Below are 18,166 nucleotides of genomic sequence, written 5' to 3'. Positions count from 1 at the left end.
ACACTGCTTATAAGCATCTAGATATTTTGATCGATTTGTACTTTATTGGCAATGATGCGTGAAATCCGCTAAGATATAAGAAATTAAATTAATGCACATTAGCAAACTGTGGATTTCTGCGTGTTTATAGGGAATTTGAAGGTGCACGAATTTACGTAATACTGCACATGATATGGGCAAATATATAAATTATTTACAATAAAATATTTACTACGCAATAGATATCTCTGGGCAAATCTAAGTCTCCTTAAAACACTCGTTGGAATTTATACTTTAATTTATTTTTCATTTATATTTATATCTTTGACCTATATATATATATATAATACATAGTTATTAAACATTAATATATACATATATATAATAAATAATAATAACGATATATAATAAATATAATAAACAAAAAATATAAAAGTAAATAAATATAATAATAATTTATATATAATATATAGTTATAATATATATAGTTAATGTATATAAATATATCCACTAGCATGTGTATATATATGTATATGTTAATTGCAACTCTTCCCTGTTTTATTACCTGATATACCAAGGGTTTTACTATTATTTTTCATTTAAGTAAATAAATAAATACAATGCAATACTTAGAGGGCGAAACAAATCTCTATATTTCTATTTCTGTATCTCACAAAAGAGCAAAAATCAATGTGAACACGTCCGTGTTGTGTATCGCTTATTGAAGTTTCTGTTGTCGTTACTCTGCATCAAACCTTCGCTATATCTTCTGCGTAACATCGTATCTGTTCGTATACTATCGTTCCAAAAATAGCAAATGCGTCTACCCGTGTTATAAACTTTTAGCCATGGTAAAGAACGCAGCAAACAAACGAGACCTGGATCGTTATTTTTTAACACATTGTACACGCCTGTGCCAGTAAGAGACAAGCAGGCCAAAACGCTAAACAGCGAGCCAACAACTGATAGCCGCGCACAGCAGGGACAACACGCCACGAAAACGTAGCTGAACCACCGTTTCACGTTCACGGAAATGATGAAAACTGCCGCTGCTTGCATTGTGCTCTCTGCTATACACAGAAGTTTATACGATGCCCGAAGCGTAGATTCGATCGTGCCTACCGTAATGTTTCGTGCATGCGAGCGGTGGTCAGCAGATAGCAGAGGATCATTTCCACAAAGCACCGGGGCCCGGGGCTTGTTCCAAGTCCAAGCTATGATCCAGAGACTCCGGTGAACTTTACAAGTGGACGCGAGTTCGCATTTCACGACGCGATACACGGCAATAACGGAATGGCGAGCCTTCGAGTATTCGTGTCGTTCTCGCAATCGTTCGCCATTGGCGTTTCGAGAGTCATGGAACGTGTCCGCGAATGAATTTTTCTCGGATCGAATCGATATCGCGAGAATGTAACGTTTACGTGGGGTAGCTTTTTGAAATGAGAAATTATGTTCATCGTGGAAGTACGATGTAATCGTAAAGTTAAACGATCGCCATTGAAAAAGTTCTATTAGAAACGGATGGTTGGGACAGCGATGATATACGAGCTATCGATGCTTCGTTTCAATGTCATTATTCATTTATCCGTGTGCTTAAAGAAATTCTAGTTACCTGGGACAATTCAGAGGGAAAATTCGGATTCTTTACAGCCAGACTTGTTTCGTTAATTCGCTATGTTCGATGAAGAAACGCTTTCTTGTCACGCGAGAAGTCGTTTGTTTCGAAATATCGTGATTTTTCACTTTCATCTGGAAATAACATCGATAGGAAGCGTGAAATACGTGAATAAGTCAAGGTATAGAAAATAGAGATGCATAGATACGTTCGAAGCCACGAGCTACGAATGTGGCCACAAACTCAGGTCCAAGAAGAAATGACAAAATACCTCAATTTCATCGAAGCAAATAAAAATTCGTAAAATTGACAGTGAGTCGATTCGGAAAAAAATTCGAAAGAATCTCGATTACCTCGTAGCAAGATTTAACCAGTTAGTATTATACTCGTGATGAAGAAATGGCAATATTTCCTGTTATGACGAGTATACTCGTCATGCGTAGAAAGTAGCTACAATGTGCTGTTTAAATTGCAATAAATTTCAGTAATAAAATTAAAAAATACAACAGGCATTTTATTACGAATTAATTATATATTATAGCAGCCACACATATTCTGCGTTTGACGAGTATACTCGTCATACGTAGAAAGTAGCTACAATGTGCTGTTTAAATTGCTATAAATTTCAGTAATAAAATTAAAAAATACAACAGTCATTTCATTACGAATTAATTATATATTATAGCAGCCACACATACTCTACGTTTAACGAGTATACTCGTCATGCGTAAAATGTGCTGTTTAAATTGCAATAAATTTCAGTAATAAAATTAAAAAATACAACAGTCATTTCATTACGAGTTAATTTTATATTGTAGCAGCTACACATATTCTGCGTTTAACGAGTATACTCGTCATGCGTAAAAAGTAGCTACAATGTGCTGTTTAAATTGCAATAAATTTCAGTAATAAAATTAAAAAATACAACAGGCATTTCATTACGAATTAATTGTATATTATAGCAGCCACACATATTCTGCGTTTGACGAGTATACTCGTCATACGTAGAAAGTAGCTACAATGTGCTGTTTAAATTGCAATAAATTTCAGTAATAAAATTAAAAAATACAACAGTCATTCCATTACGAATTAATTGTATATTATAGCAGCCACACATACTCTGCGTTTAACGAGTATACTCGTCATCGCTTACGTTTTACGACGCATTTTACGTACACACTGTGCAAAGAGATCGCAACAGCTCTGGTTAAGTCGTTCGAATTCCTTCGGCTAACTCGTAACCAAACCAAATCGGTCGCGTTTGTTAAATGCATGAGCAACATGTTGCACAGTGGTTGCAATCTACGTTGCTCGATTAAACATTTGAAAAATCAAAATTTCTCCTCATCAACGAGACACGAATACAAAGGCAACAGCATACCATCGAATCGCGCTTTTAATCTCCACCCAGTTTTCGAGGGCCGCTCCCAACGTACGAATCTCGCTCGACTCGAAACTCGAGCCTCGAAACCGGCGTGCAACTACAATGCTACTCGCGAGGGGGTCGACGATTATCGTGGCAACCGTCTCGATAGCTGGTTTGACGTTTTCGCGGTTCTCGAGTTTCCATCCGGATCGAGTCGATCTCTCACGGAGCGAGACTCGCAGTCCACCCACGCTCGATCCTGATCGAGGATCTAAGTATTTACACAGTACAACGGCAAACTTTCTGAATGGCCGACTTCGTAAAAACAGCGGCAATATGCATCGGTACATTTTATTTATTATTTCATCGTACACGAGACGTCAGGATTTTTATATCTGTCAATAAAATAAAATTCGTCAATAGAATCCACGAGCAGAAGTAAAAGGAAAACGTTACGTAAGTGTATAGATTATTCGAGCCTGTATTATACTACGGTTATGAGAAAAATATGAAATATGAAAGAAACGATAATAGAATTGTTGCGAGATAAAGAATGATTGATAAATTGTATTTATGTGTTATGTATTTGTGTATTCGATCCGCGCCAAGTATCGCGAAGTGTCTGTACCGTGTGGTAGGTAACTACCGTTTACGCAATTGAAAATAAATGTAAATGAAGGTTACCAGTACAGATTTACAAGAATTTAATCCACAAGAAGAAATCCGCGAAAGAAAGAATGATAGTGCGCGTTTATATATTTTTACTATATGTACGACTCGTTTAGGTCTTTTCAGTAATGTCGTGTTTACACATCGTTTTAGTTTTACATTTCGTTGGGATTCTAATAGCGGCACTTAAACGAAATCAAGAGATTATTTGAAACTGCCCGACTTGTTTTTCCTATCGAGCACCGAGCACTCGTATCATTATCGAATGAGATTGAAAAAACTCGGTGATTTATCCTATCTATTGGTCTGCTAATCCCCGCGCGATCTGGTTCTCATCAGCAAGCGTAGGCAGCTATCATCGGAAATCCCAGTCATATACTTCTGATCATGGCACAGGGTATCTTATCGTGCTCGCGCCAGCAGAAAGATCGAACTGTCAGGAAAAAGTGCAACGTACACGAGATTATCGACAGACAGCCAGGCGTGGAACTGGACGAAGAAGAGAAACGACGTAGATCGACCGATTGTAAGACGTTTCAAATAAAACAAGGTAATCGTCTGAAGCCTAAAGGATTTGGAAACGGTAAACAAAATTAGCTGCGAAATCGAATCGCCATTATAGAGCTTCGACATGGTCGCATTGTAAGATCCTATGGTGTTTTTGTTGCAGGATCTGCAAATTTGTTTATTACGCAAGCTACAACATATCGTATTGTGTTAGAGTAATAATAAACGAAAGATGTATCTTAAAATTGTATAAGTAGTTAAAACTGTCAAGATAATATTTATCACATAATTATATATGTAATTATTTGTTATAACAAAAGGAAGAATCAGTGCGCCTTTCTTACATTTCTTTCAGATACAATCTATTTTACGCAAAATGTCTAGAAAAATCCCATTATTTTACGTCTTGTTCGTCGCTTAGACATTTCCCATTTTGTGGAAACAACTTATTTCTCAACTAGAAAATTTGTGCAAACAAAATTGTTTATTATTTCATTCGGATTAATTATTTCATCTTCAGCATCACTCTCATGTCGAGTAAAAAGCATGTATAGTACAACAACAGAAGCTTCCCTAACGGTAAAGATACTTCGTAAAAATCCAAAAGTGCAACTTACGTTCAGGCTAGATCGTCCATCGAGTCTTACGATCGGTAGATCACTTTTGGTAGATCGTTCGCAGCAGAAGCGCCGCTTAAAGCCGTCAGTAAGTCATTTCTTACGCGGTGTTCGAGGGGGTCGCAGAAGAAAAGACGGGCTTCCTACCATTCTCGAGCACGCCTTATCGATCGTACTGCACGATAAAACGTCATTCCCTTTTTAAATCGCCGCCGATATACAATACGAAGTGGCGGCGATCCTCCGGCCCGATAACGGCTTCTGTATAAGGACCCTCGCGGACAGTGACACGGAGGCGACATTTCGTGGCCGTTCTTGCTGCCGCCTCCTCTTGTTCGCGCGCTTTCCCCGCGCCGCGACCGACCCGTGCTTAGGAGCCGGACCGCTCTTTCACTCTCGATCCACGCCGCAAAAACTCGACGAAACCGCGGAATGCTGTCTACCAATACAAGCTTCTATCCTCCGATGTATAGATTTTCGATGTCCCGACGTATCATCATTGTTTGGCGAAACCGATGGATCATACCACTCGCGTGTTCATTGATTTATGTGGGTTAGTTAAGAGGTGGCATGTTACACGAGCATCTCGTACAGTTTGATCGCGGCTTTTTTCGCAATAGACGAACGAGGACGAATAGATCGCTGCGAATAGATTGTTCGATTGCGAAACGATAGATAGACGGTATATTACCACTAACTTTCAAAAATATAGGTTAACGAGTACGTGGCTGTAACTACGATATTATTAATCCTTTGTCATGTAAGATCGCTTTCGAAAGGGAAGAAAAAGTTCGATAAGCGAGCATACATAGCAGGGTGCATTTGTTATTACACCAAATTCGTCGAAAGAAATATGAAAAATCGAACACCTATTTAAAAGCCAGGGTAATTACGGCGCCAGTTCGAGAGAAAGACTGTCAGCATCTTTTCTTTTTCTCTTTATTACCCTTAAACTTACTTCATTGCTTGTTATCGTTCCGCTTCTCGACGACCAAGCACAGCTCTTTAATACGCGCCCTTATCAATTCCAGCGATCGTCCCGCGAAGTGGAAAATAGTTACGATTATTATCGTGGTGGAAGATTGAAAGCTTCCTCGATCGATTCCCAAGCACCTTGTCTCAGGCAGAACGCATCGATTTCGTACGTCATTTGCACTGAATATCGGAAAGTCGTCGCTATCAGATTTAATTGGTGTTTCTCGATCGTTTTCCCTTCTTATCCGCTGACTCCCGCTGTATCCAAAGACGTGGCATTCTACGTGGTGCGAGTGCTCTTAGCGAGCACGTACGCTCGCTAATGATGCAATCGGCCCATCAGATACCTCGACCGGCTGCCTTCCTCCTCCTGCTCCTTATTTCCTCGCTGCTTGCTCCTTAACTCCTTATATACCCACCTGACTGTACTAGTCCTGATCGTCTAGACTCTAAAGTCTAGAGAACGCGTGGGTTGTAAGTGCAACGGGTGATCGTCTAGTTACTTACATTTTTATCCATTTACCTGTGAATCACAGTTGCTGATACTTTAAGATTTCTATCGTATTTTTAAGTCTCGACTGGATAATTGCAACCTGCTTTAGATCAATGAAAATGTTGTAAAGTATTATATTGAAAATAATCGAACGACGACTATGAGACGCGACGATGGGATTACGCTTCCGTTGCAATCTTCCAGCGAGTCCTGTTTCTTCGTTGTATCGGCTTAACGAACAATAAATACGTAATTTGTTTCGTTACAAGAATATTCTTTCTCCGCTTGCCTCCTTGCGATTGTTCGTCCCAAATTTTACTGCAGTCAGATCTTTTGACTTTGTTCGTTTGCGTAGGTATTTTAAAATAATGAAGAGATTCGTCAATTAGGTTCGTGAAAGCGTCGATTCAAATATGTAACGACGTAACTGTTTGGAGGAATTTTTAGTTTCCGTGAGTTAGATGTATATTCGATAAATATCGTTCTATTCTATCGAAGAAAGATCGGTAGATCCTGTATCATTCACGCGACTCGTAACCTCATCCACCGCAATCGAGCACCCGTGAAAACGCTACACACGATGGAACATGCACCGGCAAAGATTGCGCTTTGTCGAGTTTTGTCCCCGTGATTCTTTGACTTGTCTGATTTATCTGACTGCAAAGGCTCGGATTTATGTGGCGTGACAGAGCCCGATTACGTAATTAACAGAGCGTTTTGAAACACCCGGTAGAAACTGTTGCGACTCAACACCTGGCCGCGCAACGTGTTCAGGATTCCTGGTATGAGAGCCGAAGCAAATAACGTTAATCTATCGGCTAGTGTCAGACGATTGCGAGATTTCATTCATGAAATCTCCCGGAAGTGCTGTAATCTTCGTAAACGATTAGGCGAGAAGCTAGAGCCACGGGACAGAGAAACAAAGACGCAGATATCGATGCAACGCGAAGGATTTTCATTCTTAAAACGGCGATTAATTTACAGGTGGCTCCTTGAACCCCGGCAATCCAATCGGATTAATTACAAATCGCTATTTATTCGATGACTTATTTATAGCTGTGAGGAGTCGCGTAAACCAGCGAGAAATCGTATGGCGGCGATATTTTCAGCGGCTGATGGAAATCACGGAGTTCCTACGAAAACGATATGTACACATATCCAGCAGGCAAATCACGCGCGAAATTGACTTGATCTTTTTGTTTATAATATTCCGCGTATCTGGCGTTGATTAAATTCCAATGGTACGAAGATTTGATTAAGAGATCGCGTTGCCTAGATCCCTGAGAAGTTATGTTCTCTTTATGTATATAGTTAACGTGGAGATTTATCAGAGATTCTTCTTTTTTATGTCGTTAATATTAGAAAATAATTGGTAGACGATGATTAATTGAATCTAATTATCTGAGATTTTTGTTACACGTGTTTGATTATTTTTTGTTCGATAAATATGTAAATACATATGAGTCACGAAGTCGCGAAACATGTCAACTGAGATTCAAAAATTACTCGCTCGCCGGGGCAAAAAACGCATTATCATAACTGGTACAAATTCATTGGGTGGAACGTTTTTTATGTCGACGAACCTGTAAGAAACAAACTAACCTGAAGTTCTTTTTAAATTTGCATTAGAGGCAGATAAGTGGAATTTGAAATTAAAATTTCGCGCTACCCCTCTTTATGTGATGTTGATCATTCCACTTCAAACTTCAAACCGATTGTCAAGTCCTTTGGAATCGCTAACATAACAAAAGAAGTTTACGTACGATCAATTTTTTTTATTCTCTTCGAATCTTAATTCACATAAAATAAATATAAATCGAACGCGTAAGAAACGAAAATTTTGTATTTTAATTATGAACAAATGATTCGTACGATCACTCCGTAGGATAATTTGAATTAAAAATTGGATATTTAGTAACTTCTTATCGTAACATTTAATACACCAGTGACTTACCGAAGTATATGAAAATTTTCATCAATATATCATGTGTATTGTACAAAACTTTTTAAATCTTTAATAATTTACAACGAAATACGATTTTCATGATGATATTATATAAATAAAGAAACGCTTTAAAAGCAATCGGTTTATCTTGTTTCTGTAAAATATAAGACCTATTACTTTCGCAATTATCCAATATACTCGTCTACACACCCTACTGGTTTCCACTTCGCGGCTCCTAGGCCATAATAATTAAATGGTGGAAAAAAGCTTCGACAAAGAGAAAGAAATAGTACGTCGATAACATTCCACGATAATTATACACGCCCATTAGCCTTTTGATTAAGCGGAAACATCGAATGATACCGAGTAGAGAGATCTCGTAACATCTCTAGCTTAATTTGTTGGCAAAAATATCGTTCCGTTAGACGGTGTTCGTTGGCAATTAGTTAAGGATGGATTAAAACACCATTCACGGTTTATCTAAATCGTTATATCGCTCTGTTATAGACCGTTTCTAATTCTATTACCGTATACATGTATCAAAGCTATGTATGGTTTTGTTTCATTTTATGTTTCTCTTTGGATGTATGAAAATTATCTTCCGTGAGATATATCCGCAAAATCATTTTCAGGATTGAAATGAGAAAGATTTCTTCATTACCGTTTACTGTCGTATTAACTATCAACGTGTTTCGTATTATGTGGAACAATTTCATCAGTGGTGCATAGTTTCCTTATTTTTTCAAGCTTTCAAACTGTAATCGTAGTTTAGGAAATTCCAGTTATCCAGAACAATGATTATATGACAGCAGAAATTATGTTACTCGAGGAACTCAAAGTTCTTTGCAAACGTTGGTAAGCAAAACCTATCTGCCTTTTGCTGCAATAAAGATGGACCTATAGAAAAATTGCATTACCATATTATAATTACATTAATATACTCAATTCCAACAATATCATAGCATCTCTGAAAATCAACAGGATCATCTTAGCCTCTTCCATCGATCTCCAACAGAACCATCGTATAACTATACAAAAATTACAATACTAAGTGCAACCAGCAACTCGATACAACAAATATATTCAATTCTAACAATACCATAGCATCTCTGAAAATCGACAGAATTATTCTTTTCCATCTGTGCTCATCCTCGGCAAAACCATCGCATGACTCAGTCCTCGTACATGGCATCTTCGATCCCCTGTGTCTCGCGCAAACTTGCAAAAGCACCTCACAACCCGAAGAATACACCCTCGGCGTGTGCAGCTGCTCGAAAGATCAAAGGATTCCGATAGTTGCCCCTAGTTCCCCTTGGATATCTCCCTCGTTGCGTCCATTGATCGGCCACGTTTCTCCAAGTAGCTCCTAGTCTCCTCCAGAGATAGGTGTACGTATGCTGATTTCATGCGTGTAAGCACGACTAAAAGCCATTCTAGCACCTGCGGGTGGTCCCCCGCATACCGCGATCTTGTAGCCAATCAATTTCTGTACATCCCGGCAATTTCCATAAACTGGACGTTGATCTCGAGTAAAAGGCGATGCTGCCGTTGCCTCGTTTTGCTCTTGCCGCGTGTACGCGCGGCTACGAGCACTACACACGCTCCGAGCTTACTTGAGAGGGACATCCGCTTCGTTTTATCTCGAACACATGGCATTCCATTCATCGGTACACGCAACGGCAACGATTGCTTCGTTTGTCGCGTATTAATCCCCGGAGAAAACTGTTCGAGCCGATCTGCGATTTGTTGTGCGATAGTTAGGGGATTGTAGTGGTTGGTTCTTGAGCAAATTGTTCCTGGACTAGTGGAGTTCTATTTTTTAATTTTCGAAGTCGTTGCTTAACAATGGGCTAAGAGTACAATAACGAACGTAATTATCTTGATCGTTCTTTGTTATTTTAGTACTCTTAATCTTAGGATTTCGATTTGTGATACTTTCGTTAGAACGTTAAAAATAGAAGTTTCATCATTGTATTTCTGTATTTCTTAAGAAATTGATACATGATAATTTTATATTTAGTCACATTTTGTATATATGTATAACCTTTCAACTGTGTTTATAATTATAATTAACATTTTATATACATACACAACTACTTTCTTCTTATTTCCTCTTGAAATTAATAAATCGAATAATCAGATTACTCTAACTCACATGGCTAAAGTTCAAGTAATTTGTCTAATACGAACAAGACTTTGGCTTCTAATGCTACTATAAGATTCTAAAAACAGTTTCAAACATATCGCTCTGCATTAGCAATTAAATCTCTACCTAGTTGCACATAGAAACTTCATTAACGTATGATGTATACTTAATCACCCCTCCTTTCTTCTGCTTTCACAACTCACCTCACTTCATATTTCTTCATATCCAATCTCACAGACTATCTAAAAATCATTCGTTTACATTTCTTCGTCGGTGGACGAACGTTAGATCGGTATCTTTGACCCCTTCAGGGTTCTCCAAACAAGTTGCCGATCCGTAGTTTACGAGCAAAAGCAATTGACACAGCTCAGCTTGAATTATTAACTCGAACAGCAAAGAGCCGGTTGACTATTAGCCTATCAGAGCTATCTCTCATTAACCATAGCAGCTTCAGCAGTTAACACGATAAAGCGAGCAATCCGAGTAACAGATCGTGGCACATCCACTGCTGGCAGAGGATATCGATTCAAGAGCTAATTCAATTTGTTATCGACTTGCCAACTTGCAGCGCTGTTGATCGTAATGAATGACGAGATTTAACAAATGCATCGTATTTAATCAGGTCTTCGTGATCAGCGAACAATAACCGCGATTACTTTTCTCACTGGTAACATTGGATGTGCAACGTTGCTTAAGAGTAGATGTTTCGATTGGAAAAAAATTCTTTTTTATCGGAGATACAACAGAATTAAATAAGAATGACAAATAAGTTTCATACAAGCTAAGACAAAGATCGAAACTTTTCACGAAGATTGTTCACTTCCAATTAAAAGGTTACAATGATTATTATCATACAAGCGTTCGACATCAGAGAAAATTGATACTCCGTTTAACTGAAATAGTAAAAGTATATATGTATGTACTCGTGAAAAGTATCCTGTGGTTTGATCAAGAAAATCTATGTTATAAACGTAGGATAATTGGCGCTGTAGCTCTTGCCACGCGTCATTTATTCTACAACTGGCGAGCAGAGTAATCGTATTAAAACAGAAAACCACCTCGCAGTTGTTACATAAAATATGAAATTAATAATTTGTAGATGTTTGGAAAAGATGTATTATCTATACTTTATATAATCGTTTTTCATTTAAAGCAAGTGTAATAGTTTCTTTTCGATGAGAAAAATCATTTAAATGCCTATGTAATTAAAAGTTATTTAAATTCACTAATAAAATATCAATTGACAACATGAAATATGATTCAAAAATTGTTTTTGTTTTTAGAAATGTTTCTTCTGAATTTCTACTCTGTACATATATGTAATTTGTAAATATTTACTATAAAAGAAGTCTCTGCTGAAATTGGAAACAACTTACTTTAGGTCAACAAAACGAAATTGTTATATTATGTAAAAAAAAAAAGAATTTAGCTACATTACCGAACATAAGTATTGGTATATCCACTTGTCATATTTATTAGATAATTCTAACAAATTTTACTTTATTTGTTTTTTTTCGTTACAACGCATATTTGATATAAATGGAATAATACATTTATGATAAAATAACTAGAAAGTAAAGCAATGGAAAGCATGTATTTTATATTAAATATTAATATAAATATAAATATTGTTAAGTGTGCTAGTATTTACTTATAGCCGGCAATGTATGTTTACCGTGGAAGGGCCCCGTGCCGTTCGCAGTACATTTCTCCGCACGATTCGATATTTCCCCTCTTGTCATACATTCGTATGTTTCTCCTACCATCAGAGATGAGGCGATGTTTTTGTCAATCACAATGAGGGACGCTTATTATTAGTGTTTCACTGGCTTCTTTAATAATGCGTTCTGGATCTCCTCACTCTGGTATATTATACTTGATTATTAACGATTTGAAATTAGAAGATCCATTTATCAACTCTAAGAAGGCATCTTGAAGAATATCACACATTAAGTAAACAAAATTCTAACTGAACAGAAGGTACAACTAAGGTTATGTATAGCCATGTTTTTCTGTATTGATAGATTATTATAAGCTAGCAAAATTTAAAATTGAAACCTATATTAATAATTTTGCTATAAAATACAAGCTTTTAGTAAGAGATAATCAGATCACTTATCAAAATTTAAAATATATGAGAGGCTTATTTCTTAATCACTGCGTAGCATCAGTAATTAATAATACAACAAATGGAACTTCCTGTGCTACAGTATTTTAAGTTTGAATTAAATTTGCAACGTATGTCGATGATTAGTATGACAATATGGCTATGGGAACAATCACATATCAGAAATGAAATACGAGAATTTTTAACATTTGAGTATAAAGAGTATGAGAATCAGAATAATGAGAACAAGTGGCACGATATAACAAAATTAATATTAAAACAGATACAGTCATTTAGATTACATTCAGCATTGAGGTTCGAATTAACTCACATAATAAAATCTATAGGTGAGAAGATATTTAACTGGTATGAGTATATTCGTAGAAATATTGAATATGATAGAAAAGAATCAGCAATTAATTATATTGAGAAAATATATTGGACTCATTATGGATCAATAGATGAGGTAAAGATATTAAAATCATTTTGGATAGATAACCCAAGACTAAATATTGCTACAGTTTATGATATGGCATGTGAGTATGCTTTAGAAGAAAATATCAATGATTTATGGGTACAATTACCAAGAGAGGTGAAAAATATTTTTTGTGAAAATATATATACGGATTATAAGTGTCTTACTTTAGCATATTGGCAATGTTGTAGGGATGGAAATTTATCGTCATTTATTAGATATCTTGAAACAGTAATACAATCAGGAAGGACATATATACATAATCATTTATATAATAGATATCATTCAATAGAAGAGAATATGTTTAGATTGTCGGTCTATGGAGGATATAGCAAGGCTGTAGAATATTTTTGGGATAAGTTAAATAAGGAAGAAAAAAACAGAAATATAGTTAGTGGTATACAAATATCTATTACTAGCCATATTCCTGATTATACAACAATTGGGGAATCTTGTCATAGACAAGAAAAGTGTGTAGAAATATGTATATTTCTTATAAATCAAGTGAGAGCATACCATAAGAGAAAGACTATAGCTCGTATTGTATATGATTCATTTGAGGATAATATATATGTATGTAGCATTGTAAAACTGATATTATCCATGTGGCCATGGCAAGATTTTCTTGGACAAATATTAGACGAATTAGAGGCAGCTTTGAAGACGCAAAAGAATGGCTATACAGGTTTAAAGTTGTTACATTTTGTCATATCTTGCATGAAAAGAGATTATAGATTAGGTTATGTAATAGAAAATAGTAAGTATGGGATGATACTACATGAAGTATGGGATAAAATCCCTGCATGCTTAAAATCAAAGATAGCTGAGGCAGATCTACATTTAGATTTCATACGAGATTTATTAGAAATTTGGGACTTACCAGGCATAAAGTTAATAATTAATACTCCGGAGATGAGACAATGGAAAGAAAAATTATTCGATTCTGGATATATAAAATGTATAAAGATAGTATCGCTAGTAAAGATAGGACAATATGAATTATTAAATCAATTCATAGAGGAAGTATTTGTTTCTAACAAAGAGAAGAAGCTTTTTAAACAAGCCATTAATATCTGGGATTATTTCATAAATGAAGACCAATATGATTTGGCAGATAAATTATTAGATTGGCAATCTGATTCCATAGAAGAGAGGGAAGAGCTTAAGAGTAAGATAAATCATATAGAGCTTTGCCTAAATTTTATAAAAGATGATCAATACAAATTAGCAGATAAGTTGCTAGATTGGAAATTTCCTACAAAACAATTAAGAAGTGTTTGTAAGGATAGTTTTAAAGAGAATAAATCTTCATATAATTATATTTATAAACTATGGGCAGTAGAAAAAGAAGATGTAGAAATAGCACGAAAGAAATCTCATAAGTTTTTAAAATGGTTTTTAGACTCAGAAAAAGAGATAGAATCGTTTAAGAAACAGAAGTTAGTAAATGACCAATTAGAAGAAATACTTTGTGATATGTTTATAGAAAATAATTATTTTGAAATAATTGAGTATTTTTTAGATTGGTGTTTATTATCAAAAGAGGAAATACAAAACTTAAAGCAAGTAGTAGTAAATAAGAAAATATTTAGAAAATGTAAATGCAATATAATGTGGAATTATGTAGATATAGCAGAGAAATTTATTAATTGGGCTTTTGATGAAGAGGCAGAAAAGACAAATTTTATTAGACAATTTGTGTTATCAAAGGATGGTATAGCGTGTTGTGTTGATTTTATAGGAGGGGCGCGTGAAGGCATTACTCGCAACGATATACCAACACTTCACGAAGCAAATATTAAATTTAATAAATTTATCGATTTTTGGATCAAACCTCTAAATAACCTTGATGAAGTGAAAGATAAATTAAAAGACTATATATTTCGCTATGGTCCATATGAAAATATAGATAAGTATGACATGTTTATCCGTTTATTAGACAGAGTAAATCCAACTAATGAGGGATAGACATAAGTTATATGGGATAGTAGTAATATGAATATATAATTATCAAATTTTTAAGTAGTATTAGGTGGTACATATATCACAGACTAATAAGCCAGAAGTAATAGTTACTAATAAGTGAGCCTATTAATAATCAATGAATTAATATTTTTAATAATTACGTGGTGGAAGTAATTTGATACAGAACAATGTCAAGGTACTGTGGAGAGCAATATGCTTTATTATCAGAATAAACATCAACTATACATTCTCCATTAAAGTCATGATTTTCCTTAAATTTCATCCTTAATGCAGTGATCTCTAAACTAGATATGGAGTATATATTTTTAATAGGAATACTGCTAAATCGTTAGTATTTAAATCTACAAAATGGAAATTATAATTAATAAAGAAATACTATCAAAGAATGACAATATATTTATAGAATTGTGTATTTTATAATTCGTATATATATATGGAAAATATTCTATTACTTTCACAAACATTGTTTTTCCTTTTAATGTTAGATTTAAGAAGCACGAAAAGAAATCTCAGTATGCAATTGTTTAAAAAGATCTCAACTATATTATTTCTTAAGTTTTATAAGATGACTGATTTTTCCTGACGGAGACAACGAATCTTGTTTACACGTAGTATTTACTGTAGCGAATAAATAGAAAATAAAAAACAGATGCAAAGGCACGCAGCGTGTTGTTTAAACCATAACGAATCTAAAAGATAGAGACATGACTCACTGATAATACAGATTTTATGCAGCATCCGCATTTCTTCCTTGTAAATTGCAACACGACCTTGCTTTACTGTGTTTCATCTCAGAAATAACCACTTACGGTGACATCTTAAAAGATACGATTGTATTTCACAGCAACAGTCAACGACTGTGAATTCATTTTATAAGTCAGTGGTAGGAAGAAGGAAATGAGATGTTTCAAGAAATCATGAGAATATAAATAATGAATGGAATGCAGTTTAATGGTTGAAAGGAAGAGACTGTACATTCGGGAACACGTACAGGATATTTTATAGTATTTTATAACATATATTTAATGGACTACGTGCAGCTTCTGGGAGTTTTAGACTTCCATTTTTCAGTAATTTAAAGCCACTTCTATTGTTAATACTTTTATTATATGTATACTTTTCAAAGAAATCTATTTTTTAATAAATATACAAAATATATACGCTATATGCATCTTCTATTTATTATATATTAATTTTACTAAGTTATTTGTTAAACAGGAGTTTAGAATTTAATAAACAATAATGTATTATCTTCCTTTTTATGTATTTTCAAATATTTAACATGCTATTAAACGATTCGATATTCAACATACATACTTGGACTTAATTAATTAGTATATAAATCTTATCATAAATACAATGATATTCACATATGCTTTTGTAGCCACTGGCATATATCAAACATTGTCAGTTACAGGTTAATTAAAAAAATTAACCTTTCCTAGTCCTTCATACTCTATTTAATAAACATACTCAAGTTCAACATGATACGACTATCGTCGAATCATGAAATCGATGCAGAACGGATTCGTAATACCCGCATGACACGATCGTGTTAGCTGTCTATCTCAATAAATTTTTTCACGACCTGTCTCATCGTTTGTCGAACAACTGTTTATAGTAATACTCGCTGGAGGTACACTCGTGATGTTAATTTACGAACCTATAATTATTACATTTACCAGATTGAGAAATATATCAAATGCCCAAATGGTAAATCATACACACTGCATTTATAAAAAAAAAAAAAAAAACAGAGTCTGACAGATACGATCGCGGTTTCATTCAACTGAATTCGTTTTGATTTGATTCGAATCATCGTAATGAAAGGGTTCGTGTTTTCCGAACACAGAGTGCACGTGTGTTGTTCGCCGCAAAGTACGGTAGGAGCTCGACTCGAGTTGCAGGTTTATAAATTCTCGCCTCCAGTGCGCCAACTTACACGCCGAGTCGAGAGGTCAAATCGTCGATACCAGGTAGAACGCAAGTTTTTCGCGTAGAACATCGGATACTGATACCCCGGCGTCAACGCCGCCTCATAAGTGAAATTCAGCCTCTAAATCTAAAAAAAAAAAAAAAAAAAAAAGTCACGGTATATGAAGTACGAGTTACGTAATTACGAAGGATAGCCTGGAGAATTTGTAGAATTTTGATATGTACTTTCATAGTCGGTTATATCGTTGATTTAATTTATGTATAATAAATTATAGTTTGAAAATTGCTGAAATTTTCATAACTCAAGCTTCTAAAATTATGATTATATCAAATTTCCAAATATAAATCATACTTCCATCCTTTATCCTATGAACCTTACCAACTGATTACACAAAGCATGAAAAATAAAAATGTAAATACGTACTTACGTACGTCTATGATTTGCTTAATCTAGAACACTTATCGATCGTTCCATTGTCCACTAGATTTCATGTCCGCGTTTCCTCTATACTTTGACAGGATTCTTATTACATTGTTTCAGCGAGTTGGAAGAATTTCGAAATACTCCCATAGAACGCGGTACAGCCCCTCCATATCTCCTGCCGGTGCTTTCGCGCCTGAACCGCACGATTTATACTCTGACCTATGTATAAGCTACGATTTATGCCCTGTGCACTTCCACTCTACCCATCGTCGTTTAGATCGAGCTGGATGCTGTGGTAATTTGCCACAAGATATCCTGAATGCATTGTTTTGGAACGCTCGATAATAGGAGCGAAGCCTCGCGGCAGAATTCATATTCTGACTTATCTATGCTCGTTTTGCCTATTTTAAAATGCTTTATTTCTCTCTTTTCTCTTTTCTTCCTCCAGTCATCGATTAATTTCATTACCCCAAATTTGTGAGAGTTACCTGTCCAAATAACAAAATTCCGGCAGTTCAAACGTTCTTTTTACGATTCTTCTCTGAAAGCAATTGATTCGTTAAAAGATTATATAAATGTTTGAAAAGATATAAGTCCATAGATATTTGGTAGCGGTCGTAGTAATCGAAGAACAGTGATTCGTTGATGAAAAGTTAAAAGTAGTCGAATCTGTAACGTTAGACCGCGTGATTTCGCTAAATTTACTACCGCGTGCTATAATAATGCGATTGACGACGCCTACACGATCCAGTCGATGGTTAATTTACAGGGTGGTAACGTGGTACGCGTTACTAGAAAATAATTCCACCTACGCGGAGGCGGCGAGCGCCAGAGCTCGAGCTCTCGCGAGAGGGTGGTACGTATAGCGTATACACAGTGGCGTGGAATCTGGTTTTCAGTGGCCGACTTTTAACTGCCAACGCCACG

General features: G+C 35.5%; 2 protein-coding genes across 4 annotated transcripts in view; both read left to right on the top strand.

Moving 5' to 3' along the window:
* The window catches only part of LOC100649561 (laminin subunit alpha-1), a 199,341-nt gene that overhangs the window by 90,887 nt on the left and 90,288 nt on the right, over positions 1–18,166 (top strand). The gene's annotated exons all lie outside the window — the stretch shown is intronic.
* Positions 12,011–16,192, top strand: LOC125384747. 2 transcript variants are annotated; one of them, XM_048404589.1, is made up of 2 exons: positions 12,011–12,292; positions 12,767–16,192. In XM_048404589.1, exon 2 carries the CDS (start codon positions 12,949–12,951, stop codon positions 14,860–14,862), a length of 1,914 nt encoding a protein of 637 aa, XP_048260546.1. In that variant the 5' UTR covers positions 12,011–12,292; positions 12,767–12,948; the 3' UTR covers positions 14,863–16,192. The 2 variants fall into 2 exon arrangements, with proteins under 2 accessions (XP_048260546.1, XP_048260549.1); XM_048404592.1 differs by lacking the exon at positions 12,011–12,292 and having other exon boundaries at positions 12,855–13,011; positions 13,086–16,192.

This window comes from Bombus terrestris, chromosome 1, assembly GCF_910591885.1.
Source record: "Bombus terrestris chromosome 1, iyBomTerr1.2, whole genome shotgun sequence".
Classification (NCBI taxonomy): Eukaryota; Metazoa; Arthropoda; class Insecta; order Hymenoptera; family Apidae; genus Bombus; species Bombus terrestris.
This window is presented reverse-complemented; position numbering and strand designations above follow the sequence as displayed.

Coding starts and splice junctions, on each gene's coding strand:
- LOC125384747 (XM_048404589.1), top strand. CDS start 12,949: ATGGCATGTGAGTATGCTTTAGAAGAAAATATCAATGATTTATGGGTA.